The sequence below is a fragment of the Excalfactoria chinensis genome, chromosome 1, assembly GCF_039878825.1.
Source record: "Excalfactoria chinensis isolate bCotChi1 chromosome 1, bCotChi1.hap2, whole genome shotgun sequence".
Taxonomy (NCBI): Eukaryota; Metazoa; Chordata; class Aves; order Galliformes; family Phasianidae; genus Excalfactoria; species Excalfactoria chinensis.
This window is the reverse complement of record NC_092825.1, coordinates 134,935,667-134,962,494: the sequence shown is the minus strand read 5'-3', so window position 1 is coordinate 134,962,494 and position 26,828 is coordinate 134,935,667. Positions and strand designations below refer to the sequence as shown.

The window sequence follows — 26,828 nt, the reverse complement described above, 5'->3', positions numbered from 1 at the left end:
TCATTCAAAGGACACTTACAGGAAGGATGGGGAGGGATCTCTTTGTCTGGGATTGTGACAAAAGAACCAGTCCAGTTTTAAACAAAATAAGAATAGGTTTACATTAGATGTTAAGAGAATTTCTTATTACTCGGGAAGTAATGAGGAGCTGGAACAGGCTGCCCAGAGAAGCTGTGGATGAGCCACCCCTGGAAATGTTCTAAGGTTGGGCTGGATGGGATCCTGGGCAGCCTGATCTTGTGAGTTACAACGCTGTCCATAGCAGAGGGTTGGAACTGAGTGGTCTTTAAAGGTCCTTCCATCCCAAACCATTCTATGATTCAGACAAGGTGGATGTTGGCAAATTTAGCTAGCATGGTATGGTGGTTTCTTACCATCCCATTAGTCCTTGAGTTGTAATGAGAATAGATTGTATAATTTACAATCGGTATGCTGCAAGGATGCTTCCTTGATGCCACTTTTCAAAACACATTCCAACTTTACCTCCGCTGAAAATGTACCAGATGTGTGCATTTGTGCGTAAATTACTGGAGATTAAGCAAACAATACCATAGAAGTCATAGGCTACGTTGCTTTTTGTCGCTCATTGGAAAGCATAAAAATGTCCATTACATTGTACAGGGTCCTGTAGTTTTCTCCTATGCCTCCTTTTCTCCATAATGTGCCATGACTGTCTCTATGCCCTTGAAGACAGTCAGTGAAATCCCCACTCAGGTTTACTAATACACTCTGTTAATTTCCCTATATTTCTTATGAATGCAAGATGTAAAGTGTTAATACATGCCGCCACTAGTTTGTGTGAGGTTTGTAGTTTCTTGAGTTCAAGCTCATCTATAAGAAGAAGCATTGTCTACAGAAAAGTTTGCATACATTCTTTGTTGGCTTACTGCACAGTTTCTGACTAAGAAAATACAGTCTCAAATACTTCATATATTTACTTCTAAACAAATGAAGCATTTCTAAAACATAGGCTCCTGAGTTCTACCATAAGGAATATATCTCTTATATGCATATAGATATGTGATACATTTTTCAGCTTCAAAAGCTTTAGTGTTTAAGCAGCTTATAAGGATGTATGCTTTACATTCCAGCACAAATAAGCTTGAATTATTGAATTGAATTAAGCTGTACTTAAGACTATAATATTGCAACTTGCACAAGAGTATTTACCTCCATAAATTTGAAATGAAACAAAGCTGTGATGTCTTACAAAATCCAACCAATTAAATGCATAAGAACACCCAAATGGCTTTCGTAAAAATAATGTCTGCTGCAGTGCTGAACTGCTTTGGCAGTCACCCTGTTAATACAATATTCCTGTGATTGCATAAATTTAATATAACAAACATTAGTGTGAAATCACATGGATGAAAGCGGTACTTACATTAAGCAAAACTAATTTTGATCATTACATTAATTACCTCAGAGGTTACACCTATACATCCACTTGCAGCAACACGTATGTCCTTGTGGTCTTGCCAAGTTTATGTATAAATGACACAGGGAACAAGGGACATCAGCTGTCAACTCCTAGCCAAACCTCCTAGATTCCTCTTGCTGACAGTGAGTTCTGGATGTCATTTATACACTTCATGAGTTAGTTACAGTGGTATCAACTTTTGCCTAAGAATTTTGCTTACTTCTTTTTCCATAAGCTTTAGGGAAGGTTGCTAACCATGGTTGGTTTCCTCATGTGAATACCTTTGTGACTACAACCTTGCTGTAACCTTGCTGTCATCCTAATCTTGCAAGTTTGAGTTTTCATCATGCTGTGGTCACACCATAGCTTTGGTTGTCTGGTCCCAGACACATTCCTTGCTATTTACACCATTGCCTGCTGTTAGTCATGGACTTTGCAATCTATATATAATGTCCTTTATCTTTTGGTTGGCATTGCTGTTTCAGTTGGGTTTTCTTGTTGTTGTTGTTGCTGTTTTTTGTTGTTGTTGTTTTTACATACATAAATTTCTATTTAAATATGTTCTACTGTTTTTTATATTTCTGCTATAAATCTCTGTATCCTATGCAAGAGGAAGTCTGATAAAAAGATATGTTTCAAGGTTCAGAGAAACATAAGAAGTGAATCTGAGCACCTTCATAAATAACAAGTACATATTTTTTATCCAACAATTTCTTTGTTTAATTGCACAGCAAATTTAAAGAAAACTCTACAGCTCTCAGTCACATTTGACTTACGCTGATGAAGGCCCGCTTGTCTCACTTTCATTTATGTTCTTAAACAGAATGTGTAACCTTCGCTTTGAACAGAAGACTGATCATGGAGGCCACATTTGCCAGATACTCATTATTCTGTTTAACACCATTGCAAACCTCAGCTGTAAGTTAAACTTATAATTCTCTCTGATTGCTTGCAGTGCTTGCATTGTTCCTCACTAAATGCATTTCTAGTCTTCTCAGGGAAGATATATTTCAATAAATCGCTTTGTGATTGGAACACAATCTGCAACGACTTGAATAATTCCTGGGAAGGAATGCTACCAATAGTGTCAACTGCCAGCTATGCTTGGCAGTGACCCTCATGGCTTTTATGGCTGGAGGTGTGCCAAAGCCCAATACTCTCTGAACAATTCTTCGAGATGTTCCACATGAGGAGGTCTTCATGTTTAATTGCACATTTCCTTATTTGCAGATATTTGATGTTACAGAGGATTTGGATTTATCAGAGTGCCACAGCCCTGTACTGAAATCACAAGTGCAATATAGCAGTTGCAATATAATGTTGAATCACAACACAAACATAATTTCCATTACTGGTCTCAATATGGTCAACACTACAACACTGGGTGTCCCTACCACGGGGGAGGTACACATGAGTTGAAACCAGATCAAGGCTGTGGCTCTCTTCAATTTTTATTTATTGGCTGTCCAGCTTTTTATACCTTGGGTTTTTCTGAGTCGACAACACCCTTCTCCACCCACGCTGCTTCCCTCCACTAATTATCTCAAGGAAGGCTGTTTACACAATCCCAAAACTCACTAGTACACTTGGATACCTAAAATAAAGGTCTTTCTCAACACTTTTTGAGCTGAGACAAGTTAAGCTTGTTAAGTTTTCTTTATGATAACAGGTGGTCATTTCTTATATTTGTCCTTGAGCTGATCTCCCATGCACATCTCTGCGACTTCTTCCTACTTTGCACTGGTGAAACCTCACTTGGAGTACTGCGTCCAGACATGGGGTCCTCAGTACAGAAGAGTAATGAACCTGATGAAGTGCATCCAGAGTAGGGCCACAAAAATGATACAAAGGATGGAACACCTCCCTTCTGACAACAGGCTGAGAATGTTGATAACAACCTGAGAATGCTAAAATGTGGCAGACGCCACATCACTGGAAACATTCAAGGTCAGGCTGGATCAGGTTCTGAGCAACCTGATCCCTGTTAATTACAGAGGAGTTGGACTAGAGGACCTTTAAAGGTCCCTCCCAACTCAAATGATTCCATGACTCTATGACAAAAGGTCAGCAGACTATTTAATTTTTGTCTCTATTTTCAAGGAAACAAATGGTTAAAAAATCAACTATACCTTTAATTTTGTACCAGAAGGCACTTCAGATTACCACTAGATGTTTGAGGTTGAACAGGTACCGAATGCCAATGGCAGCTTTTTGATCAGGTCATTGTCTGGCCAAATGAACTTCATCTTTTTAGTTTTTCATAACTAATCAGTTCTTTGAATGTGCAGGTGGGAAACTGCTCCTTCTGTACCTTTGTTGATTTGCACTCAGATGGGACTCACAAGAGCCAGTGCCATCAGAAGACAACAGAAAGGAAATGACCAGACTCAGGTACATCTTGCTGTCCACCTCTTACCATCTATCCACACTATAACTTAAAGAGTTAAATACCAAAGCTAAAACCACCTCATTAAGTTGGAATGAGTAGGGACATTTACTGAAGACCTTGGTAATTAATAGATTCACTCAGAATACTGAAGTCCTTCCATTGCCTAATACGATGTTATCAAAAGCCTTTGCCCCCAGTTTAACTAGTATACTGATTCCGCCTTTAAACATGTTGTAACTGAGGCAAGGTTGAAAGTAGACATGAGTGGGTGAAATCTGTGATTGGAGACCAAGGTAATTGCTTGCAAGAGGTCTTGTACTAACTCCAATTGATATTTTGCATAGAATAATTCCTCTTAATTAGAGAAAGAATGAAAATCCCTGTACTCCATCCATGTCAATGCCTGCACTGGTAAGATACTAGGTCAAGTTGTCTCTTGTTCACTTTGGGACTCTTCCACACAAAATAGAAAAGGCTCCTGTTGCAGCTAGAGTTTTCTAGTTAGCAGAAAGATTCAAGCTTAGACAGAAATGAAACTTGAATCCAAGACTCCAACTTCTGGGTGAAAGAGGTGGTGAGTATCCTCAACACTCTTGCCCGAAGAACGTCAAAGGGGATTTGTTGTTTGTAATGACAGGCCTACACAAGCAAGGTAGAGAATGGCTATGTACTGTTGAGATTGAAGCAGATTTGCTGATTCTCAGAATCAGACCTAGAATACCATCAGCACTGTTCGGGGTAGCTTTAATGCTAATCTCAGAATCACACTGTCGCACCACAGTAGCAAATCTATAAATAGTGGCTTTGACACTGGTGGCACATGTTGACTGACACACATGATGCACGGTACTCAGTAATGTTCTGAGAGATATCTATCCCATGTATTGTCATCTAGTGTCCTGGAAGCCATTCTGCAGCTGGAAAACGTGCATGAAATTTGCCATCCTCAGAGCCAAAGCTGGAAGGAGCATCCCCTGCCTACAAAAACCTAGTTACCTGTAGATGCTTAGATGTTGCAAGAGCTAAAACTTATTTCACAATAAAAGAGAAATATTTAGGGAAAATGAAGCTGTTTTCATTGATTTCAAAGGCAAAGTTGCAAATCACGTGCAACTTTGAAAATCAGGGTCCTGGGATGTGACAGCTGTTGCATACTCCTTCCTTCTGGCTCAGTCCCCAGATTCCCATGCAAACAGCTGAAATGGCTCCTAATATGGAGATGTGAGCCTACTTAACACAGCAAATCCAGATGATCTGCTGCATAAACTTAGATCCCAAGGGGAGTTAAATCATTATTTAAATGACCAAACCATGCTGTGTCAAGAAGTTATGTGAAAAACTCTTCTTTTGAGTCTTCAAAATGGCAGCTTTACTTTTGTGGAATAGCATCATTATTACTCATAACAAAACACAGTTCTGTTTATTACGTAAAATTCAGAAACTTAGACACAGTAATGTGAATCAGTGCTGAGAGTGGATACTACCATAAAGAAAAAAACACACAAATATATTGCAGAATTAATGGAACAAGCTGTACAACCAAAGTAAACAGAAGAAACCTGAGAAGCTTAGGATTAAACATAAAATTAAAAAGAAAAATCTGTATGTGCAGATCTGCAAAGGTTTGTCATGCAAAACCATGACAAAGGTTCAGTAAGATAAACAGCCTTAACCTTAACTCTGTGCCATCACACACACAGTAATTATATTAAAATAGGGTTATGAGTTTTAAAGACTGTAAATTAAATTACATTTTCCTTCTTTTCTTTTGTTATTGTTTCAGTCTGTTAAAAGATGTTTGGCACACCTTCCCCAGAGCCTGATTTTCCTGCAGAACCTGTTCTGCTGTTTGGCAGTGCGCATCACTGAGCTATAGGGTACAGCTAATAGGAACTGCTCATTAGATGGTTAGTTTGCCTCTGGAACCCAGGCAACAGAACAGAAATTTTCAGCTAGAAGTAAGTATATCTCCAACCTGCAACATGCAGCTTGTGTATTGAATGGGATATAAAGCATTCAGAGAACCTGATGTCATTCAGTGTCTCACAGTGTACTAGGAATAGGATGCGTTAGGCTTATGTCGATCTCGACGTGCTGTCAGAAATACAAGCATCTTTTATTGAGGTGTGCTGGCAACAATACACAGAAGAAAACTAACCTCACACGGGCAGCAAACTGGATATTGCTTAAAGAACACTTCAGTGAATTATGACATTATCAGAGTAATTCTCTGTCCTGAAGTAAGATCAGGCCATTTTATACGTAATCCTAGTAGACACCAAATTATATCAGATGCCAGCAGTGTTCAAAGGAAATCAAGCACAGGATACCAGGCATCAACATGTGAAAGGGAGCAGACTGAGTCACACAGTGAGCACTACATATGGTACAGCTTTGCCTTTTTGTTGTTGTTTTTAATGCACATTTTGAAAGCAGCGCCCTTTGGGTTTATTTTGGCATTTTACACTCACAAGAATCCTGCAGCACTCTGTAGGTTTCTAAAGGCCACGGATGTAACCAGTGGTACAAAACGAGCGGCACAAACAACAAGAAAGCCATTTCTGCTCGGACCCTTCAAGCAGGGCGGTTTTTCTCTATGGGTTATACACGTTTGGTTTCTGACACGCTGCTAAACATCCACTTTGTTTACCACCGCCAGGACCGGGCACAGCCCCACCATGTGTTACAGCCACATCCCTTAGGAGGCGTTTGGGGGCGGCGGGTCCCCAGTCCTCCATCGAAGCCCCGATCCGGCGGCGTTAGGCCGTGTTTACGCAGCGCGCCCACCACACCCCGCACCCGTTCTCTCCCACAGCCTTGCGGCTCCGACGGACTGCGGCCTGTCACTTTAAGACCGCGGCCCCGACACGTGGAGAAGGCTGACTTTCCGATTGGCTATGCCTCCCTGCGCGCTCCAATTCTCGCGCTTCGATTGGCTGATTCAGCCTGGTCCCGCCCCTTGGTGTGCCTCCAGGGGATGCTTCCCCTCTTGGGCCAGTGCGCAAGCGCATGCGTCGTGTCCCCATCCTTAGCGCCCGTTGACTCGCGGCCCCGTCTGCCCTTTCGCCATGGCGGCTGCCGCTGAGGAGCCCTTCCCTTTCCACGGCCTTCTGCCCAAGAAGGAGACCGGCGCTGCTGCCTTCCTCTCCCGCTTCCCCGATTTCGACGGACGAGGGGTGCTGCTGGCTGTGTTGGACACCGGCGTGGACCCGGGAGCTCCGGGCATGCAGGTAACGGGCAGAGGCCCTGAGTCACCGCACCTGGGCGCCGGGGAGCCGCGCGGCCGGAGGGCGGGCACCGGGCCGGGCAGCGGCCGTAGCGACCGCGGGTACTGAGGGGACCTCCGGGGCTGTAGGCCGGCCCGGTCCCGCCGCTCCCTGCAGGACTACAGCCCGCCTGGCTTTGTCTGCACCTCCTGTTACACAATGGCTGCTCCTGAGAGCACTACGTTTTGTTAATCTGTGCGGGTGATTTAAATGTCGTATCTCAGCGTTTGCTCGTTGCCTTTCAATCTGTCTGTTAGCTGTTCTTTATCGCGTGGCTTGTGCCTTGCTTCTTATATCACTTACAATTTCCTGTCGGCGTATTTCCCATCCGATGTGGCAGCCTTGAGAAGAGGTTTTAGAGGGACACAGCCTTGTTTGGATACTGCATCCTGCATGTTAAATAAGCACTGCTGGTTTCTACCCTTTGCTTGATGCAGGTTTTACATTCAAGTAACCTGGTTCAGGGAGCACACCTTGACAGGCCTTTAGCCTGGGGTTCCCCACTGACTCCTTACAGTATTCAAGCAAGTAAGGGGATAATTGAAGAGTACAGATAGGCTGGAAGGTGGCACTGGGCAGCTGTCACTTCAGCTGAGTTAATCTGGAGTGAACCTAGCCAAAAAGTAAGCAAGATAATAACATCCTAGTACTTAAAGGAGACTTAATAAATAAGATGGAGACTGACTTTTTACATGTTCTGACAGTGATTGGACAAGGGGGAATGGTTTTAAATTAAAAGATAGGAGATTCGAGTTAGATGTTGGAAATACGTTTTTCAGAGGGTGGTGAGGTGCTGGCACAGCTGCCCAGAGAAGCTGTGGTGCCCCATCCCTGCAGACACTCAAGGCCAGGTTGGTCAAAGCCAATTGATGTGGTCAGGACTAAGACAGTGAGGATTTAAAATCCATATCAGCCTGAGATTACTTGTTTTCATTGTACTGAAGGTGAAATTTCAAGTGTGGGAAATTATAAAGGAGGCATGGGCCACATACAGAATGTAGCATGGCTCTGTAAACATTGCCTCGGAAAGAGGATGTCCTCTCTCTTCAGTGAAGTGGGCAGTTTATGTCTTGCCTCTCCAGAGTAAGACTGTCTTGCAAATAAACAGCATACTGGACTGGAAGAGTAGCTGTACTGTGACATGCAATTCCCAGTCTTGAGTTGCTAGCCTCCCTGCTGCTTTCTTTACTCCTGCTTTTTCTTGCTGTCAGACTTACTGTCAGTTCTCAGCCTGGTGCATATTGAATCTCTTGTTTAAAGTGCAAAGAGGGCAATATGTGCTGAAAGGTTAATAAACATTACAGCTTTTAGTTGAGGTTAGTATCAGTGCTGTATCAGTTAGTATCAGGCCAAAGTGGGCTGTCCTGTTTTGAATATAGTGGGGGATCTTAGTCACATCAAAGAAGTTTGTTTTGTTGCTCCCCAGTGTCTAATTTATTTGGGTGGATTTATTTTGTTTGTTATTTTATGCTTTGGTTTTTAAACACTGATGCCATAAACATTTGACATGCAGTCGTTTGCTGGGGGACAGTATAACAAGGAAGTACTTTCATGTTTATATTCTTACCTGAACACTTGTTGCTATAAAGACAGTAGTTACTGGGCTTAAACAAACTTAAGCCAGTAGCTTTTTTTCTGCCTGTTTGCTTACTTTTCTGGATAAAGCAATTAGCCTTGTACAGATTTTCCTTTCTTTTCCAGACCTCTTGCAGCCAATGCTCTCTAGGGAACTCTTTTCACCTAGCATTCCACTGCTTTACACTTCACCTGGTGCTTCCAACTCACAGTTCAGTTTGTCTGCTTTTTGTGCTGGTTTCTTCCCTTCTCAGCCTTCTTGGTCCAGTCTATTTACTGTTGTTATTTGCCAAATCCTGATGAACTTTTGAGAGGGCCCATGAATTTAATGGGGTGTTGTGGTTGTATATATACATTGTCTTTGATCATCACTACGCTGTAATTTCCCCATTGCTATGAAGTAAAGTTGTATGATCTGGCAAAGACACACTCAAATATGCCTGTCTTTACCCTTTAATTGAGCACTTCTCTGCTATTACTGTATGCATCAACTGCCACTATGATGCAGATATATTGAGCACTTCAAAAATAACCTACTTTGAGTTTTGTAGAGTCAGAGTTAACATGAAAGCACGTTTTTGAAACTTCAATAAATATGTATAAACAATAATATAATTCTACTATAAGCTAATTTTTCAAAGAACTGTAAGAAAAAAATAAGTAGAATTATGTTTTGTTTTGTTTTTTTTTCTTGTAAATAAAACATAATGTCACAACATGTAGATGTTGTACTGAGGGACATGGTTTAGTGGGGAAATATTGATGGTAGGTGTGGTTGGACTAGGTGATCTTGGAGGTCTTTTGCAACCTTAGCGATTCTGTAGTAAGGAAATACTCCTCCAAAAGAGTGTTGAGACAGTGGCACAGGCTGCCCATGGAGATGGTGGAGTCACCGTCCCTGGAGGTGTTCACAAAATGTGTAGATGTGGCACTAAGGGACATGGGCATGGCGGGCGGTAATGGTAGGGCTAAATGATCTTAGAAGTCTTTTCCAACCTTAATGATTCTGTAAAATACTTTTTACTATATATTCTCTGCTTTTGAATTTTAATGCAGATGCCTCCTGTCTGTAGTAAATTAAGTAGTTGCAGACCTTCTGATCAAACAAGGAGATTAAACAAGGTCACTTCATTTTGTTTTTCTCAGAATTGCAGGACTTGAGAAGATAAAAACAAGCTGAAATCTGAGTTTCACTGTAGCATTACTACTGTTGGGCAGTAGTCCAAACAGTTTGTGTCAGCAGCAGAAGCCATATCAGTTACTTGCACTGAATGGCGGATTCTGACTGGATCTCTGCCACTAGGAATTGAACCTTGGACCTTTTCAGCTGAAATGCTGAGTTTCTTTTGTCTGACTGTAGTACTTTGAATTGTTGGTTCTTATTGTGCGTACAAATTCACGTGTGAGTGTAGAGCTACTATTCAGCTAAAAGGCAAAGAGCTGTGTAGTACAGGAGTTGCACATGGCCTTTCTGGACTGCCTGGGGAGTGACTTTCAAAACTACGCAAGCTCACCATAGCATAAATTGGTGTTTGGGCCACCTGTTGCTGTGTAACTTGTCTACTTCCAACATGTCACATTGGATTATGTTTTCCTTCTTGTTTTCTCGTGCTTTGATCAGTGAATAACTTAAATTACTACGTGCTTCCAACTGAAGCGTCTGATTTGGATGGTCTCAGGTTTGGCTTCCACTTGCTTTATGATTGGTGTAACTATTGATTTCTTTGCCAGTGGAGTCTGGCATCTGAAAGAATTAATTATGAGCATAAGGAAATTGTATTGTGTGAATGCTTTGGAGCTCTGTTTCTCACATAAGTTTCTACTTCTGCTTAAGTGTTTCGGCAGGTGTGTTACCAGGTTAAAATCATAGAGTCATTTGAGTCCAAAGAGATCTTTAAAGGTCATCTCATTTAGTTCCCTTTCGATCATCAGGGACATCCAGTCTGATACTGAATGTCTATGGGGGCAGGATATTCACCACCTCTCTGGACAACCTATTTTAGTGTCTCACGACCCTTATTGTAAAGAACTTCTTCTTTATATCCAATCAAAATCTGTCATATTTTGTTTGATGTAGTTTCTCCTTGTCCTGTCACAACAGGTCTGTCTTCTTCTTTCTTGTATAGCCCTCTTTTAGATATTGAAAGGCAGCTCTCAGGTCTCCCACGAGCCACCATTTATCCAGACTGAACAGCCCCCAACTCTCTCAGCCCTCTTAACAGGCCCATGACTCTCCTGTGCTGAGGACTCCATGTCTGGGCATTGTACTCCAGGTGAGGTCTCAGTAGTGCAGAGTAGAGGGGCAGGATCACCTCCCTCAACCTACTGACCATACCACGATACAGCTGGTTTTCTGGGCTGTGAGAACACATGGCTGGCTCATGTCCAGCTTATTGTTTCCCAGTACCCCCAAGTCCTTTTCAGCAGGACTGTGCTCTATTCTTTCATCCCCCAGCTTGTATTGGAAGTGAGGGTTGCTGTAATGCAGGTGCAAGGTCTTACACTTGGGTTTCTTGAACTTCATAAGGTTCTCTCCGGCCCACTGTGGAAGCCTGTCTAGGTCCTACTGGATGACATCCCATCTCTCAAGTCTGTCAGCTGCACCCCACATCTTGGTATCATCTGCAAACTTGCCAAGGGTGCACTTGCCCCACTGTCGATGTCATTGATGAAGATATTAAAGAGTATCGGTCCCAGTACTGGCTCCTGGAGGACTGTTATAACAGTTTTCTTAACACTTTTCTATGAACAGATTAACGGTGTTGGTTTATGGAACGGGAGCTCTTGCTTAGCCTCTCCAAAAACAGTATTTATTACAGTCTGGAATATAGGAATCAGTGTTCTGCTTATACTTAATACTTTTTTTACTTAACTATTTAAACCTGTTTTTACCAGGGGGATTGGAAGATGGCTCCTACCACTTCAGGTTTATTAAAACATGATGCAGAATCCCTGTAGCAGAAAAATAATTGGTGATGGTAATTTGTGTTCCTGCTAGATTTGTGCTCAGTTAAGACTCAAGCTTGTAACTGCATGTAGTTCAACACCTTTCAGCTTTCTAGATCTGTGCTGTAGTTACTGCAGGATGTGCCTGGAACAGTAGGATGAAAGCAGTGTTGCCAGTCATTGAAATATAAACGTTTCATTTTGCAAATAGTAGTTCTGTGAAATTAGGGAAGACTTAGAAGCCAGGAAGATAGATGTGTTGTTCTTGGTTCACAGATAGAAAAATACCTTGATATCAGTTTAACTATCTTCCAGTTAAAGCTCAACAAAGATACTTGATTTCTATTATTACTTATTATTTATTAATTTACAAAAGTGAAAAATGGCTATGGACTATTCAGCTGCATTTTAATTTCCTTCTATGGTTATGTTTTCAGATTACAACTGATGGAAAGCCCAAGATAATTGATATAATTGATACAACTGGCAGTGGTGATGTAACTACATGTACTGTTGTAGAAGCTAAAGATGGAGAAATCATGGGTCTCTCTGGAAGAACTTTAAAGGTGAGAATTTGTGTGGTGGAACAGTGGGACCCCTGGGCAGCTACCAGCTTTCTTTTCTTGTTGTTATTAAGAGTCATGAATTTATTCTACTGAGGATGTAAGTTACAGTAAGATAAGAACCTAAGTATTCAGGTACTTGTCCTTATCCTATTAACTCTTCATAACAGGACATTTGTCCTCATTGATAAGTACTGTTATTTCCATAGACCTCTACCAGAAAAGTTGCTTACTGGGGCTGTGTTTGTAAAAATACAGATACTGAAGTGTTTATCTGCGTTGTCACATACTGATTTCTAATATCTTCAAGACTGTTCTGCTTAACTTCTTTGCTCAGTGTTGAAGTTTGTTTGTTTGTTGCTGTTAATTAACCTATTCCCGAATTTACTTTTTTGTAGATTCCAGCAAACTGGGTAAATCCTTCTGGCAAATATCATATTGGGATAAAAAATGGCTATGACATATATCCTAAAGCTCTCAAGGAGAGGATTCAGGTGAGAAATCACATTTTTGCTTCCGGTATATATTGATATTTCATTATTTTAGTGTAGAGATTTTGTTTTTTTTTCTAGAGAACTATTGTATGTGCTTTACTAACATACATAGGCTGTTAACCGTAGGGTTGATTTTTGCTTAATTCTGACACAATCCATTTCTTCTGTGAATTTTCATAGTCACAGCAGATCTTCAAATGGTCCTCCTTACACAAGTTCCTTGAGTGGAAAAAGTCTAGTATAGCTGGTATCTATTTAATTTTCCAGTGTAGCTGTTGTTTATTTGTAGTATTGTATTGAATGTTTTAGCCATTATGTCTGTAATCATAACTTGCAAATGAAGTATGTACTGAATAACTGAGTTTTATTTTATAGAAGGAACGCAAGGAGAAGCTGTGGGATCCTCTTCACAGACTAGCTCTAGCAGAGGCCTGTAGGAAACAAGAAGAATTTGATGCTGCTCATAGCTCTCCTTCCCAAGTTAGTATACTTCTTTGTGAACTTGTAACAATTTGATACTGATGGAGAGGGCTGAAATATTTTTATTACATGAGTGAATGAAAGATGCTTGCAGTCATAATTTATCACTGCATCTTCTGATTCATTTTTAAAAACAAAAAAACCAAAAAAACCCACAAACCACAGTATATGGGTGATTCCTTGATTTGCCAAATGTTGTTAACCGTCTAAGCTTGTTGCTGATTACGAAAAGGGAATTAGTTCAAATACTTCATACCATATTTTTAGTAAGTTTTATTTTTAACTTTTGAGGCGATCATTTTTATTGTGCTCAAAGTTGGAATCTTTTAAGCGTTTTCTTTCTTTTGTGAACTAGATACTATTTCATTGAAATACCAGAAATTTCTTGGGATGCTTCAATGTCATTTAACCATCTGTAGAAAAGATAAAGATATGAAATAGAGTAGTTATGGAAGTCAGAGTTATACATAGTAGGCTAAGAATAGATAGAACACTGTTGATGTCTGTGACTTCTGTGGTAGTCTTTGTTTCCAATGAAGTAATGGAGCAAATATTTGACATCAGGAAGAACAGGCCTTAAGATTGTATTCATGACTACTTAGTAGTAATTTTAGAAATACTAACTGTATTTTTATTGCTGTGTCAGGTAAATAAGCTAATAAAGGAGGAACTTCAAAATCAAGTGGAACTGTTGAATTCTTTTGAGAAAAAATACAGTGATCCTGGCCCAGTATATGATTGTTTAGTATGGCATGATGGTGAGACCTGGAGGTAAGTATCCAAACTTGTGAAACAAAACATTATAAACGTATAAAGCAATAGTTTGCATTATGTACTATGTTAATTTTTACATCTACTTTTCTGTAGAGTTCTGAAATACTAATTGATTTGAAACGATCCTGTATCATGACAGAGTTCTGATCCTAAATGAAGATGGCATAGAATTAAGTCTTACACTTTGTACCACTCTGATATTATTAAGCTTGCAGATTTTTTCCTCTAAGGCAAAGAATAAAACTGCTTTGAGTACACATTGCTAATAGGAAGGTGAATAGGGGAGGAAGAAGAAATTGTATGCTTCAGAATGTAGTGTGTTACTTACTTTTCTTGACTGTTAACGTGCATCGTACATCTAGTAGCTGAGACTTCAGATGTTTGTATATGAGTACTGAGCAGCTAGTTTAAGTACAATTCCTTCCCCGAAGGAATCACCTGCATTTACATAATCTCTTTTTGTAAAGCATGCATTACTTGAATAGCATTTGAAAATGAATTAATTTCAAGGTCTTTGTAGTTTCTGAATCTAATTATAAAAGGCCAAGTTTTAAAGTATTGACATGGTGAACTAAGATAGTGTCAACCTAGCACCAGACCCGCTGAGGTCTTTGTGGTACTGCTCTGTTGGAGGGGGAGGAACAATAACTGGAAAAGCATAGCAGTTGAAAAATCACCTTTTTCTTACTGTTGTTATCAACAGAGCCTGCATAGATACAAGTGAGAGTGGTGACTTAACTGGCTGTACAGTGTTGAGAACCTACAAAGAGGCTCAGGAATACGGATCTTTTGGAACATCTGAAATGTTGAATTATTCCGTTAATATATATGATGATGGAAACCTTCTTTCGATTGTGACAAGTGGAGGTAAATAAAAGTAACGTTAAGAAAAGACTTGCTACTGAGTTGGTATCATGAGAAGCAACAATTTGTATTGGTTCCCGTTTTTGGTACCTGGGATTAAAGGCATTAAAAAATCATTATTTGTATATCCTGTAGTAAACCCATAACGACATCTTGTTTCTAAACTTACTTATATTTTGTGTCTGAAATTCAGCCAACTTTTTGTCCATATGCATGTGTATGTATATAGTATACTTATACTTACAGATACTCTTTAAGATCTCCCTGCATCTTACTGGCTTTAGCCAGTGCACCTTCATTGAAAACAGCTTTTTTGTTTTGCTTTTGAAGGTAGGTTGGTTATTGCATTTTGTCGTTGTTTTTTGTGCTTTCACAATATAAGAATCTTATTTAAAACATCTGTCAACAAAAGAGTATCAGTCTTTTGCTTTATCCAAACTTTTTAATGATGATAGGTGTCACCATAGCTGTAGCCCTGACTTCTCTGATCCCATTTTTATGTGTTCTCTTTATAACCATGTTTCATTTTGGGAACATCCTGAGGGGTTAAGGTGGTATGAATGTTTTGTTTGTTTTTTGTTTTTTTTTTCCTTTTTTAAAATGCTCTTGATTTCTCATGAAGCTGTCATATATCAGAAGAACTACAGGAACGGTTCTGGCTTCTAAATCAGCAATAACTTTGTGAGATTCCTTTTATGGCTGTGTGGAGTTTTATTTTTTTGTGTTTCCCCCCCCCCCCCCCCCCCCTAATTTCCACAGTCTGGTTATTTTTGGTATAATTTTTGTTACTTTGAGTAGGAAGTGTTGAGCCTTTTTGTTAATGTCTCTTAGTGAAGTTTATTAGTTAATACTTTCTTTCTCTTCTTCTGCCTCCTCCTTCCTGCCCTCAAAAGCTGTTTTGTTTGGCAAATTGCTCCTAATTAGTGGCTTTTTGTCTCTTATTTAAATAAATATCATATTATACTAAGTAGTTTAAATTCTGGGATTGCTAATGTAGCTCATTAAGTGAAATCTAATAGAGCTATAGTGTATTAAATCAGTATAAAAGAAGTTTACTAACCATACAGTGGTTTGAATTTTCATTTGCCTAGGAGCACATGGAACGCACGTGGCTAGTATTGCAGCAGGATATTTTCCTGAAGAGCCAGAGCGAAACGGTGTGGCTCCTGGAGCTCAGATTCTTGCAATCAAGATTGGTGATACAAGACTCAGTACAATGGAAACTGGCACTGGTTTAATAAGAGCTGTAGGTATTTCACTGGATAAACGTTAACCTCAGCAGTTTGAATTTATTATGGAATAATTTGAAATACTTTCTACTTCAGTAACTCATATGCTATGGTTTTATAGTCCTATAATACGGCCAGCCTTAAAATGAATAAAAGGAAACGATAACTCCAAGCTTATTGAAAAACTTCTGTTTCATAAGAAATATTCAGTAAGACTTGCATTCTTTTTCAGATGATAGTGTTGCAGTGTTTGTCTAACTTAGCCCATAGGATAAGTGGCTTGTAAGCCTACTTAAAGTTATTTATTCTGTGTTACGAATGTATTTCTGTACTTTTTTTTTTTTATGGTTAGCTTAATTTAGTTTAATGCTTAGAGTAGCAACTGGTGTATAACTTTGTGACTGTTTCTTAAGAGCGAGGAAAAAATGCTACTTTCTCATGATCAAAGTCCTAATGCCTCTGATATACAGTAAGTGGTTGAGGAGAATGGAATGAAAATAGAAAATGATTATTTGTATAGATCATATAGTGTATTGCTATAGTAACATGAAGATTTGTGTTAATACTACTACTGTGGCTTTTTGGAATTTAACTAAACCACAGAAGAAAGGAGAAATTTGTCTTATTGAGGACACATATTTAATACTAAAGAGCTTCGTGGCTTTATATTATGTTAATGTCTTAATTTATAGCATGGTCCATGGCATGTTAATGGCTTGTTTTTTAACTGGGCTCCTAGGAAAATACCACTTTAATGTAGCTTACTTCAGTTTCCTCTGTAGGGTTGAGAGAAATGCTGCTTTTTTCCTTAAATGTGTAGCAAGCTGTTTTAAGCAGATGCTTTTTCCTATTCCGTAATTACCTATGTTGGCTTTTATTTTTGCTTTATCAGATGATAGAAGCAATAAAATACAAATGTGATCTTGTCAACTATAGCTATGGAGAGGCAACACATTGGCCAAATTCTGGGTAAGTGCTGCTGTATTTAGCATAAAGTTATTTAACATCACACAAGTGTAATTTCAGGTGTTGATTTTCTGTAAATGTACTGTCAGTAAGGATGAACTGTCCAGGCCAAAATGATGGCATTAAAAAATTTCAGTTTATTTTTTAAATACCTACAAAAATTACATAAGCGTATTGAAAGTGCTATGAATTTTGATGCTAGGAATATTTTAGAGCAAAAAAGTGTTCCAGTAGTTGAAACACTATGTAATCTAGGTGGTTTTTTGTTTTCTAGGTTTTTATTTTAATGTTGGTGTGTAGCTGTTACTCCCTTCCAGAATAAGTAAGATCAGTTCTGGAACCAGCTCTGCCTGATGTGAAAAGCTGGCTGCATAATATTTCTCTGTGACTGGTCCTGCTATGAATGGGATTTTTCCCACCCAGAGAGGAAAAACAAACAAACATGTTGTTGATTAAATAACTCTTTTTTTTTTTTTTTTCCTACTTCAGGAGAATTTGTGAAGTAATTAACGAAGCGGTGTGGAAACATAAGTAAGATCAGTTCTGGAACCAGCTCTGCCTGATGTGAAAAGCTGGCTGCATAATATTTCTCTGTGACTGGTCCTGCTATGAATGGGATTTTTCCCACCCAGAGAGGAAAAACAAACAAACATGTTGTTGATTAAATAACTCTTTTTTTTTTTTTTTTTCCTACTTCAGGAGAATTTGTGAAGTAATTAACGAAGCGGTGTGGAAACACAATGTAATCTATGTTTCAAGTGCAGGAAATAATGGCCCTTGCCTTTCTACAGTAGGATGTCCTGGTGGTACTACATCTAGTGTAATAGGTATGAACATTTGTTGGGTTTTTTTCTTCCCCTTAAACAAAAAAAAGACAATGTTTATCTTCTGTCTTTTCAGGCTTTGTAGTTTGGTTTTATACTTGGGATCACAAGTTGTTTGCTATACAAAAGTCAAAATATTTCCAAAGGTTACTGGCCTATGAGATTAATTTTAAGGGAGTCAGTTACTGTACACTTGTGAAAAGATAGGTTATCTTCTTACAATTTAAGAACTATGCAGAAAACTGGTGTTGGAGGTGATCGATGTAGATCTGATGTGGGTTTGTATGAAACTTACTGAAGAAAACTATTTAAAGAGTAGGAGGTGGTTCTTTTTAAATCTAACAGTCTAAGCATGCCTCTCAGACCCTTAGCTATTGCCTGCGGACCACCTACAGCCCAGCACAGCTGGCAGGTACACTCTAAGGATGCTTCCTTGACACCACATTGTAAAAATGCAACTTCAGCAGGTTTTATGTGCTCTGGGCCCACTGGACTGATCAGCAGGAAAATGCTGACTTTCCACCCTGTGGTGGTTGAGGAGTGTGGTTTTGCCTATCGTTTTAAGGTACTGTAGCTCTGAGTCATGGGAACATGAACCAATTCACATAGATTCCTTTGCGGCAGCCGTAGTGTAGTTTGTGTCAGTGTAAACACTGACTAAATTATTTTCCCCAGAAAGGGGGAGGTGCAGATAGTGGATACAGATTGTTCAGTTGAATGCAAATAGCACTTCAAAGTTATCCTTTTTATGCAAGATTTGCATATTACATAGTATCACTATGAGCATTGTAACTGTGTAGCATGTCCTTTACACTTGGTCTGTAACAATAAAATCTACTGAGGTGGAAAAAACTTCTATTTAAAACCTTTTTAAAATAATCATCCTGTAGTGTACTTAAAACAGTTCATTTTTTGTTTTATTACAAATTCATTGTGCATCTAAGATGCTTGCTTTCTAATAGGTGTTGGTGCCTATGTATCACCTGATATGATGGTTGCTGAATATTCTTTGAGAGAAAAACTGCCAGCAAATCAATATACTTGGTCATCCAGGGGGCCAAGGTAAGTTATGGTAAAAGGAGGGAATTCCTTACTTTGCAGTTCTGGTTATGTAGTTACAGGTCTAAAAATTGGTCACTGTAGCCAAAATGGAAGTATTCTCCAGGAACTGCTTAGGTAGTCTGCCATTCTTGGAAGGGCTTCATCTATAGGCCTCTAGAATTCTTAGTGGAAGGGAGGATGACTGAACTGTTAATGTCACAATATGTAGGTTTCAGGAAAGTCTATTTAGAAAATGAAAGCCTGAGTAAAGTAGTTTGAAGTTGTGTACTATTTCTCAGTTCTTTTTCTAAGGCTCTTTTCAGTAGCATTTGTTTCATTCAGTATATAGCTAACTATTTTGTTGGTGCTGAAGACTAGAAGAAATACCGTTGTGGTATTGTTACTTCTGCCTTCAGTGACGTTATAATGGCACGATTACTGGTTTTGCTTGAATCTAGTGGAAGTGTGAGAGGACAGAAAAATGCTTTTCCAGCTCATTATAGAAAATTATTTCAAAGATCTATGAAAATGTAGGTTCTTTGAGATTTTTTATTATTATTTTATGTCTCATAAGAATTTGGTAGTAATGCGGTAGCCAAAAGAAGTCTTAGTTAAGCGCTAGAGGCTTTCAGACAGATATGCCATGATCTGCTTGTCTGGGATGTATGATAAAAAAACTATATAGGACTGTCATAAAGTGTATTACATTTGTTGTGACTCAGTAATGTACTCTAATTTTGAGCCTTATTTTAGATGAAGCTATTAGCATAAGATACAAATCCAGCTTGCTTCTCCACAAAATTTAATAATTAAATCTCAGCGTGGTCCTTATTGAAATGATACAATCATCTATACAGAGTGAGGAATATATAGTGTATTTGCCTCATACAGTTAAAAACTAGATGCTTCATAGGTTCTCATTGGGGTTTTAAAAATGCTTGGGCAAGGTAGAAGGTGACTTCAGCACACCTGATGCTGAACCACTTCTTGAGACAAGAAAGGCAAGGGAAGAAGATAAAATATATCAACTTCTGTATGTTAATTCAAAATTTGACCTGCTTGTGCAATGGCTGTGCAAAATCCAGATCTTTAGATTCTGTGTTTTTTTTATAGTCTCTATTTTTACTAACTTCGCTTTAAAATATACTATGCTTTCATTAAAAACAATAATGGTTAAATAGGCTCAGTGAAATACTTATTTACGTAATGAAGTACTTAGTGTATTTGTGTATGTTTTCTAATTCAATTTTGGCTAGATAAGTCAGCTGACTGAACTGTAGCCCTTCATATAGTATTTAAGGAATGAAAGTTTGATTAACTTCTACTGTGGAAAACAGGCCCAGCTGATTAATTTGACATTAAGTTGCTAATTAATATAATGCTTTATGTTGTATTTAATGGCTTAATGATTTAGTGAAATACTATTTGGGACTATGCCAAAGTTAAAATTATCTTTTTAAGTGCATGGGTAACTTCAAGGTAAACTGTGCAGAAAATATAAGCTTGTTTTTTCAACAATTCTGTTTTTTACACTAGCACTGATGGAGCCCTTGGAGTAAGTATCAGTGCCCCAGGAGGTGCTATTGCTTCTGTTCCAAACTGGACTCTGCGAGGAACACAACTCATGAATGGCACATCCATGTCTTCTCCCAATGCATGTGGAGGCATTGCATTAGTACTATCAGGTAATATCAGTGCATAGTATAAAAGATAAGGTCTTTTTCTGTAGCTTTCCAACTTTGTAACTTGTTTTCTAATGACATTCTTACTTTTAATTTCAGGGCTCAAAGCTAACAATATTCATTACACTGTTCATTCTGTCAGAAGAGCCTTAGAAAATACAGCAGTGAAAGCTGAAAATATAGAAGTATTTGCACAAGGACATGGTGTTATTCAGGTAATTGCCAGCGAAACAAGCAAACAAAAAAACCCTTAAAAAAACTGCCAGGAGTAAATTAACTAAAAAAGTTTTGTGGGTGAGCTCATTCAGCTTGCTCCCAAGCCTCTTAAATCTGATTCAGGATAAAGAAGGGGATGTAGTGGGAGGAGAGAAGGAATGAAATATTTCTCTTTGTTTCAGCATGTAGTTGGTTTCTCTCGAATATGTGTTAACTGGACAAATTCCTTTGTGTGGACATAAAAGTAGGATGTGGAATTTTGTCACCCACATATGGATTTGTATGCGTAAATTCTGTCTCAATGTTGGAAAATTTTTTATATGTTGTCAGAGAGCTGAAATTGTTCTTTGCAGACAAAAGCTGGAACAGTACATTCTGAGCAATGAAAATGCAGAGATACCCACGCTAAAGAAAAGGACACCTTAGCTTCACAAAAAGTGCATCTGTAGTAGTGGGGTGATTTTGCTGTGGGTGGGCCTGCACTAAAAATTCATCGAGCATTCATTGCATTGTCTTCTAAGAACTTATAAATCTCTAGTGTGAATTTTTTTATGATACAGGCAGCATGAATGACAGCAGCCCTTTGCATAAAGTTAAGCTATTAAAGACTAAACCGGTGTTTTATCCTGTGGCCACTCCCATCCTAGCGAAAAAGAGGTGCCAAGATTTTGCTCTCATGCTTAAAGATGTTTAATGTTGAATGCTTAGCCCTAAATTCTTGTTCTTGATATTCTGGAACCCAGTAGCAGATGTCTTCTGAACACATCTGTAATGATGAATTTGATACAGAAGGCAAGTGTGTAGTGGCCATATCAAATAAAAGCATTTCCCAATCTGAAATTAAATGTACCAGTTGTATCATAGGATTTAGTGTTGTGTAGTTAGAGTGTATTAAAAAAAAGTGTGGTTAAAATTCTGACCTGGGAGACTGAGACAGTAGTGCATCTGCTTGTTTCAGAGAGGGGTGTCCTAAGTTTCATAGGTGGAAGGTAGCTTGGTGAAATGTAAGGGAGCGTAAGATTTTGAGGGTTGGTAAAATAGAAAGCAAGATAGTAGGATGCCTTTTTGAAGCATAAGGTTGGACTTCTCATCAGAGTTTAAGGGAACAAATAAGCAAACCCTTCTTTTTATATATTAAATTTGCATTGGCATTCCATCTTGCTTATATGTTTTGGAGTGCTTAACTTCTGCTTCTGGTTTAAATCCATGACTAATTTAGCTCCGTATATGGGAAAGGAATCTAAAGTAATATTGTCGACATGGGCCTTTCACTTCCAAGTCTGCCTTTGTTTTGTCTTCTTATAAATTTATTGCAAAGGGAATTTGTCATATTATTATTTTTTTATTTTATTTTATTTTTTTTTTGAAACGTTCTTTACTATTTCATTGCTCTATATGGCTGTTGCACAAAGTGTTGCCTCAAACTCAGTATGACTCTGATAGTTAGGATGTTGGTAACTTCACTGCTTGTTGCTGTATTTGCTGAATGCCTCATGGAAGCTATAATGTGCATGAATGACTATTGAAGTTGAATTGTGTTAATTTAGAATGTGTTCTAACAGGTTGATAAAGCCTATGACTACCTCATTCAGAATTCATCATTCACAAGCAACATAGGCTTTACTATTACAGTTGGAAGCAATCGTGGCATCTACCTCAGAGACCCTGTGCAGATATCTGCACCTTCTGATCATGGAGTTGGTATAGAGCCTGTCTTTCCTGAGAATACAGGTAGGAAAATTTCTTTTGCATGAGTTAAAAATGAATTGTAATCTTTAAATAGTAAAGCTACGGTAACGAGGAGCTGTACAAGTCTTCTACTACAGAAAGAATAAATGCAACTCCAAAATAGTTGGTAAATGAAGGCAAGAGTCTAAACAGCTTTTCCATCCTAATCTCAGATTTATAATTGTAGAATTTCTTTTCTGATTTTTCTGTTGCTTCAAGCTTCCTTTTGTTCTAAACAGCTTTAAAGTGAAGTTGTGGCTCCCAGGAAAATAATATAGGAAAAAAATAACCAAACATCTTCAGTATCCAGGGATAACTTGACAAAGAATGTAGGCTGTCCTAAAAAGGGAAAATCCTTAGTGAAAAACTAATCTCTGGGTATTTGAAGACCACAAATTCTAGGTTTGGATTTTATCTAATCTGGGAAAAAATGTAAGATTTCAACAAAAAAGTTCTATTGAGTAGCTAAGCATAAATATACCTAAAGGTAATACAGCAATTGATACAGGTTGTAGATGCTTGTGAACTACTGTGAGTAACTAGTGCCAATGAAAGTATGTTTCACAATGTCTCTTCATAGACTGGTTTACCATGCTGTATTGTATTAAGTAACAAATGGGTCTCACCTCGCTGAAAAATGGATTTCATTGTATTCAAAAGAAAGAACTATGTGAGAGCTTGTTATTGAAATGATTCCTTTCCAGTGATCCAGAAGGTTGTCATGTCAGAAAATGGTAAATGTACTGAGGGGAAGAGATAATGTGAATAAGGAGAGGTTACTAGCTAGAAATAGCTTTGTTGTTTGATGGATTGCATTGCAATCAGTAATTTTGTTAACTAACCATATGACACTGAGAAATAAAGCAATCATATCCTAGGCTTTATTCTGTAGAAATCATACAACTTGAAAACATTAAAGGGCTGCTCTGAAAATAATGCCTCCTATTTTATTATGTTGGCCAACAAAGTCAGAGGCAGATGTTTAGATTCTGCTAGTAATTTTTTCAGTAATCATAAGCTTTCACTTAAGTTACTCTGTAATGTGATCTGGTGATTTGCAAAACCTTCAGAGTCTGTGAGGTTAGCTTTTACTTTATATATGTACATTAGACAAGACTTTGCATCTGTATGAGAATATTTTTGCCTGCTCCCAGTCTTACGTTATGGGCAACTGAAGGATTGCTTGCTACCTTACCTTTGCCTCTTTCATGTTTGCCTCTTTCATATGCTAGAAAAAAAACCTGAACTTAGATATAGGCTTTTATTGTATTATATGTTTCTGTTTTGCTGTTTTCTCAAGATAAAAGGTAATATAGAACAACATCCTTTTGTGGAGAATCTGACTTCAGGGGACTCCATGGAATTGGTTCCTACGTTTTGTTGAGATGGGTACATTTTAATGGCAAATTCTGTGTTGCAGTGGAATGCGAGTTCAAAATCTGGTATTGATTTTTATTACTGTTGTTTCTTGACAGAAAACACTGAAAGGATATCTCTTCAGCTTCATTTAGCTTTAACTTCAAATGCACCATGGGTCCAGTGCCCCAGTCATTTAGAGCTTATGAACCAGTGTCGACACATTAATGTTCGTGTGGATCCACGTGGTCTGAGAGAAGGAGTGCATTATACAGAGGTATGAAGGGATTGGTATTCTGTGCAGGTCTGCATGCCCTTCCTTTTTCATACTGCTTCTGTCAACTTTTTTCTAGAATTAATTTTTAAGGAGATGAAAGCTGTGTGGTATATAAATGAGAAAGTAGAGCCACCCTCGGTACTACACAGGCTGAGTCCAGGGCTTAGCAGCGAATATGCTATATGATTTTATACAGTAGATTCCAAGGGATTTTTGAGTATCTTTATTGGAAAAATGAAAGCATATAAAAATGTACGTGAAATAAATAACTATAATGAAAGTTTTTTCTTCTCTGTGTACTTCTTTGTGTATATTCATTTACAACAGTTGAAAGCTCTCTGCAACTAGTTCAACATTGTCTTCTCTAATTTCATTTTGACCAAAGATCTTAAGGAGCTATATTTTATTTTGTCAGGTTTGTGGATATGATATAGCAATGCCTAATGCAGGCCCGCTCTTCAGAGTTCCAATAACTGTTGTTATACCAACAAGGTCGGTGAGCTCAAACTGTATTAGCTTTTTTTTTTTTTTTTTTCCTTTTTTAACATTCAGTTTCATATATTCAGTTTACTTGTGTTGTCATACTTATTTCACCTCCTTTGCCTGTGAGTTCTTGAACTAGCACTGATGGGAGATGAGAGCTTTGAAAAGATTCTTACAACAGACTTATACTGCAGTAGCTTTTGTTTTTCATGATGGTGCTGGAAGCCAAAAGGCAGAATATTCTTGACCACAATGGCAGAGCTTTTCTGTACCATCAAAATACAAATGATTTCAGATTTTTAAACAAAATATCAATGTATTTTTAAGTGCAAGTCAGCTGGAGTTTGGCTGTTTTTTTCCCCACCTTCTAGCTGATGTATTAGCGTCCTTAAGGGCAGTGGGTGTTATTTGGCAGATGAAATTTGGGATTGAGTTCCTTTTCAACTTAAGTACAGAAAATATACAGAGTTAGTGTTGTTAGCTTCCTTACACAGGGAGCAGAGAGGCAGCCACTGACCTCTTTTGTCCGGTGACAGTGACAGGACTCAAAGGAACTTCATGAAGCTGTGTCAGGGGAAGATCAGTCTGAGTGTTTGATAAAGTTCCCTCACCACAGGGTGCTCAGGCACTGAAACAGGCTCACTGGAGTAGTGGTCAAGGTCTCAAGCTGGCAGAGTTCAAGGAGTGTTTGGATAACACTTTCATACATAGGGTTTGGATTTTGGGTGATCCTGTGGGGCACCACAGTTAGACTCAATGGCCGCTGTGTGTCCATTCCAATTCTGGATATTCTGAAAGTGTCAGTAACGATCTGAGAGCCTCATCTAACATTGAACACAGGTTCTGTTTTTGACCTTCATAAATCCATTTTGGTTAAAGTCACCTTATTTTTGTAGGTATTTCTGTTTTATCAAGTAGTATGATTAAGTAGAAGCAAATCCGTAGTTCAAAATACTTTTGATGCTGAGGGCTGAGTATCTTCATTATGCTCTTTTTGGAGATTATTTCTGTATTTAAAATGTCTTTAAAAAAAAAAAAATTCACAGCTTGTTCCATTACTACTTGTATTTGCATTTTGGTGTACAGAGTAGATGAATCATCAAGCTACGACCTTGCATATACGGATGTTCACTTCAAACCTGGCCAAATCCGAAGGCACTTCATTGATGTTCCCCAGGGAGCTACATGGGCTGGTAAGGAAAATGAGCATATTAATTAAATAATAAATCACATCTATCAAACTTGAAAAGGTTGTTCTGAAATCATTCCTTTTTTTTTTTTTTCCCTTAGTAAGAATTTAAGTATTTGATCCGTGAGTATGTGAAACACTCATTTGATTCTAGGCTCTTATAAGAGTGTTTTTATTAGATTTTTCTTTTTCTAGAGGGGTTATCTTATTGTTTCTGTTACAGTGAAATACTGATTATGTCTTCTAGGAACTAGTAAATACAGTCTGAAATGATGGCCATTACTGGAGGCATATCTCCTGTTTATGGGAAAATATTATTTTCTGAGTTGTGCATGATTTTTAACCTTCATCGGCATAGCTTTGAATGATGCCTTAAATGTGATGGGCAAGAAGCTTGTAATCCTATAGGGAGAAAAAAGTATTCCTCTTCTACGTATATGATATTAATAAGTAAAAATATTTTGTATGTAATGAAGTTTATGGATAAGACTCTTAATTTGAAATTCAGCAGTAATCGATGCTATACAGATGTATAATGTGTACTGTCCTATGAGTTTTTACCATACAGTTGAGTAACATTATCTTATTTGATCTCTGACCCTGCTTAGTTTTCCTTAATCTGACAGGCTCTTAATAAATAACTGATAAGTCAGTATTATTCATATATGGGCCTTGTATCTTCTGAAAATGTGACTGTCTTGTGAAAATGGTCATCTTCTGTTGAATCTCTATTTCCTGTCTAAAATTCTCTACTGTCGTAACTAAACTTTTTCTTCTTTTGTCTAGAAGTGACAATATGTTCATGTTCCTCTGATGTGACTGCCAAGTTTGTGCTCCATGCTGTTCAGCTAGTGAAGCAAAAAGCATATAGGAGTCATGAATTCTACAAATTTCTATCCTTGCCAGAAAAAGGATCAGTGACTGAAGCATTTCCTGTCTTAGTAAGTTATGCTGGGGGGTAGAAGAAAGAAGACATTGGGTTTTTCTTGTTGTTGATCTTGAGTTTTTGCCTTTTTAAGGGGAAAAAGAAAATTTAAAAAAACAAAACGAAACAGAAAACAGATAA

The 26,828-nt window shown here is 38.3% G+C and overlaps 1 protein-coding gene across 3 annotated transcripts in view; it reads left to right on the top strand.

Moving 5' to 3' along the window:
• Positions 1–6,805: 6,805 nt before the first annotated feature.
• The window catches only part of TPP2 (tripeptidyl peptidase 2), a 50,290-nt gene continuing 30,267 nt past the window's right edge, over positions 6,806–26,828 (top strand). For all 3 annotated transcript variants that reach the window (XM_072353727.1, XM_072353717.1, XM_072353733.1), the window contains exons 1-17: positions 6,806–7,039; positions 12,034–12,162; positions 12,558–12,653; positions 13,029–13,133; positions 13,780–13,904; positions 14,611–14,774; positions 15,863–16,017; positions 16,893–16,969; positions 17,666–17,793; positions 18,753–18,852; positions 20,368–20,516; positions 20,613–20,728; positions 22,292–22,460; positions 23,933–24,090; positions 24,506–24,582; positions 25,660–25,766; positions 26,549–26,703. In XM_072353727.1, the coding sequence (XP_072209828.1) occupies positions 6,878–7,039; positions 12,034–12,162; positions 12,558–12,653; positions 13,029–13,133; positions 13,780–13,904; positions 14,611–14,774; positions 15,863–16,017; positions 16,893–16,969; positions 17,666–17,793; positions 18,753–18,852; positions 20,368–20,516; positions 20,613–20,728; positions 22,292–22,460; positions 23,933–24,090; positions 24,506–24,582; positions 25,660–25,766; positions 26,549–26,703 (2,172 nt within the window). In that variant the 5' untranslated portion in view covers positions 6,806–6,877. The remainder of the gene's footprint in view (positions 7,040–12,033; positions 12,163–12,557; positions 12,654–13,028; positions 13,134–13,779; positions 13,905–14,610; positions 14,775–15,862; positions 16,018–16,892; positions 16,970–17,665; positions 17,794–18,752; positions 18,853–20,367; positions 20,517–20,612; positions 20,729–22,291; positions 22,461–23,932; positions 24,091–24,505; positions 24,583–25,659; positions 25,767–26,548; positions 26,704–26,828) is intronic.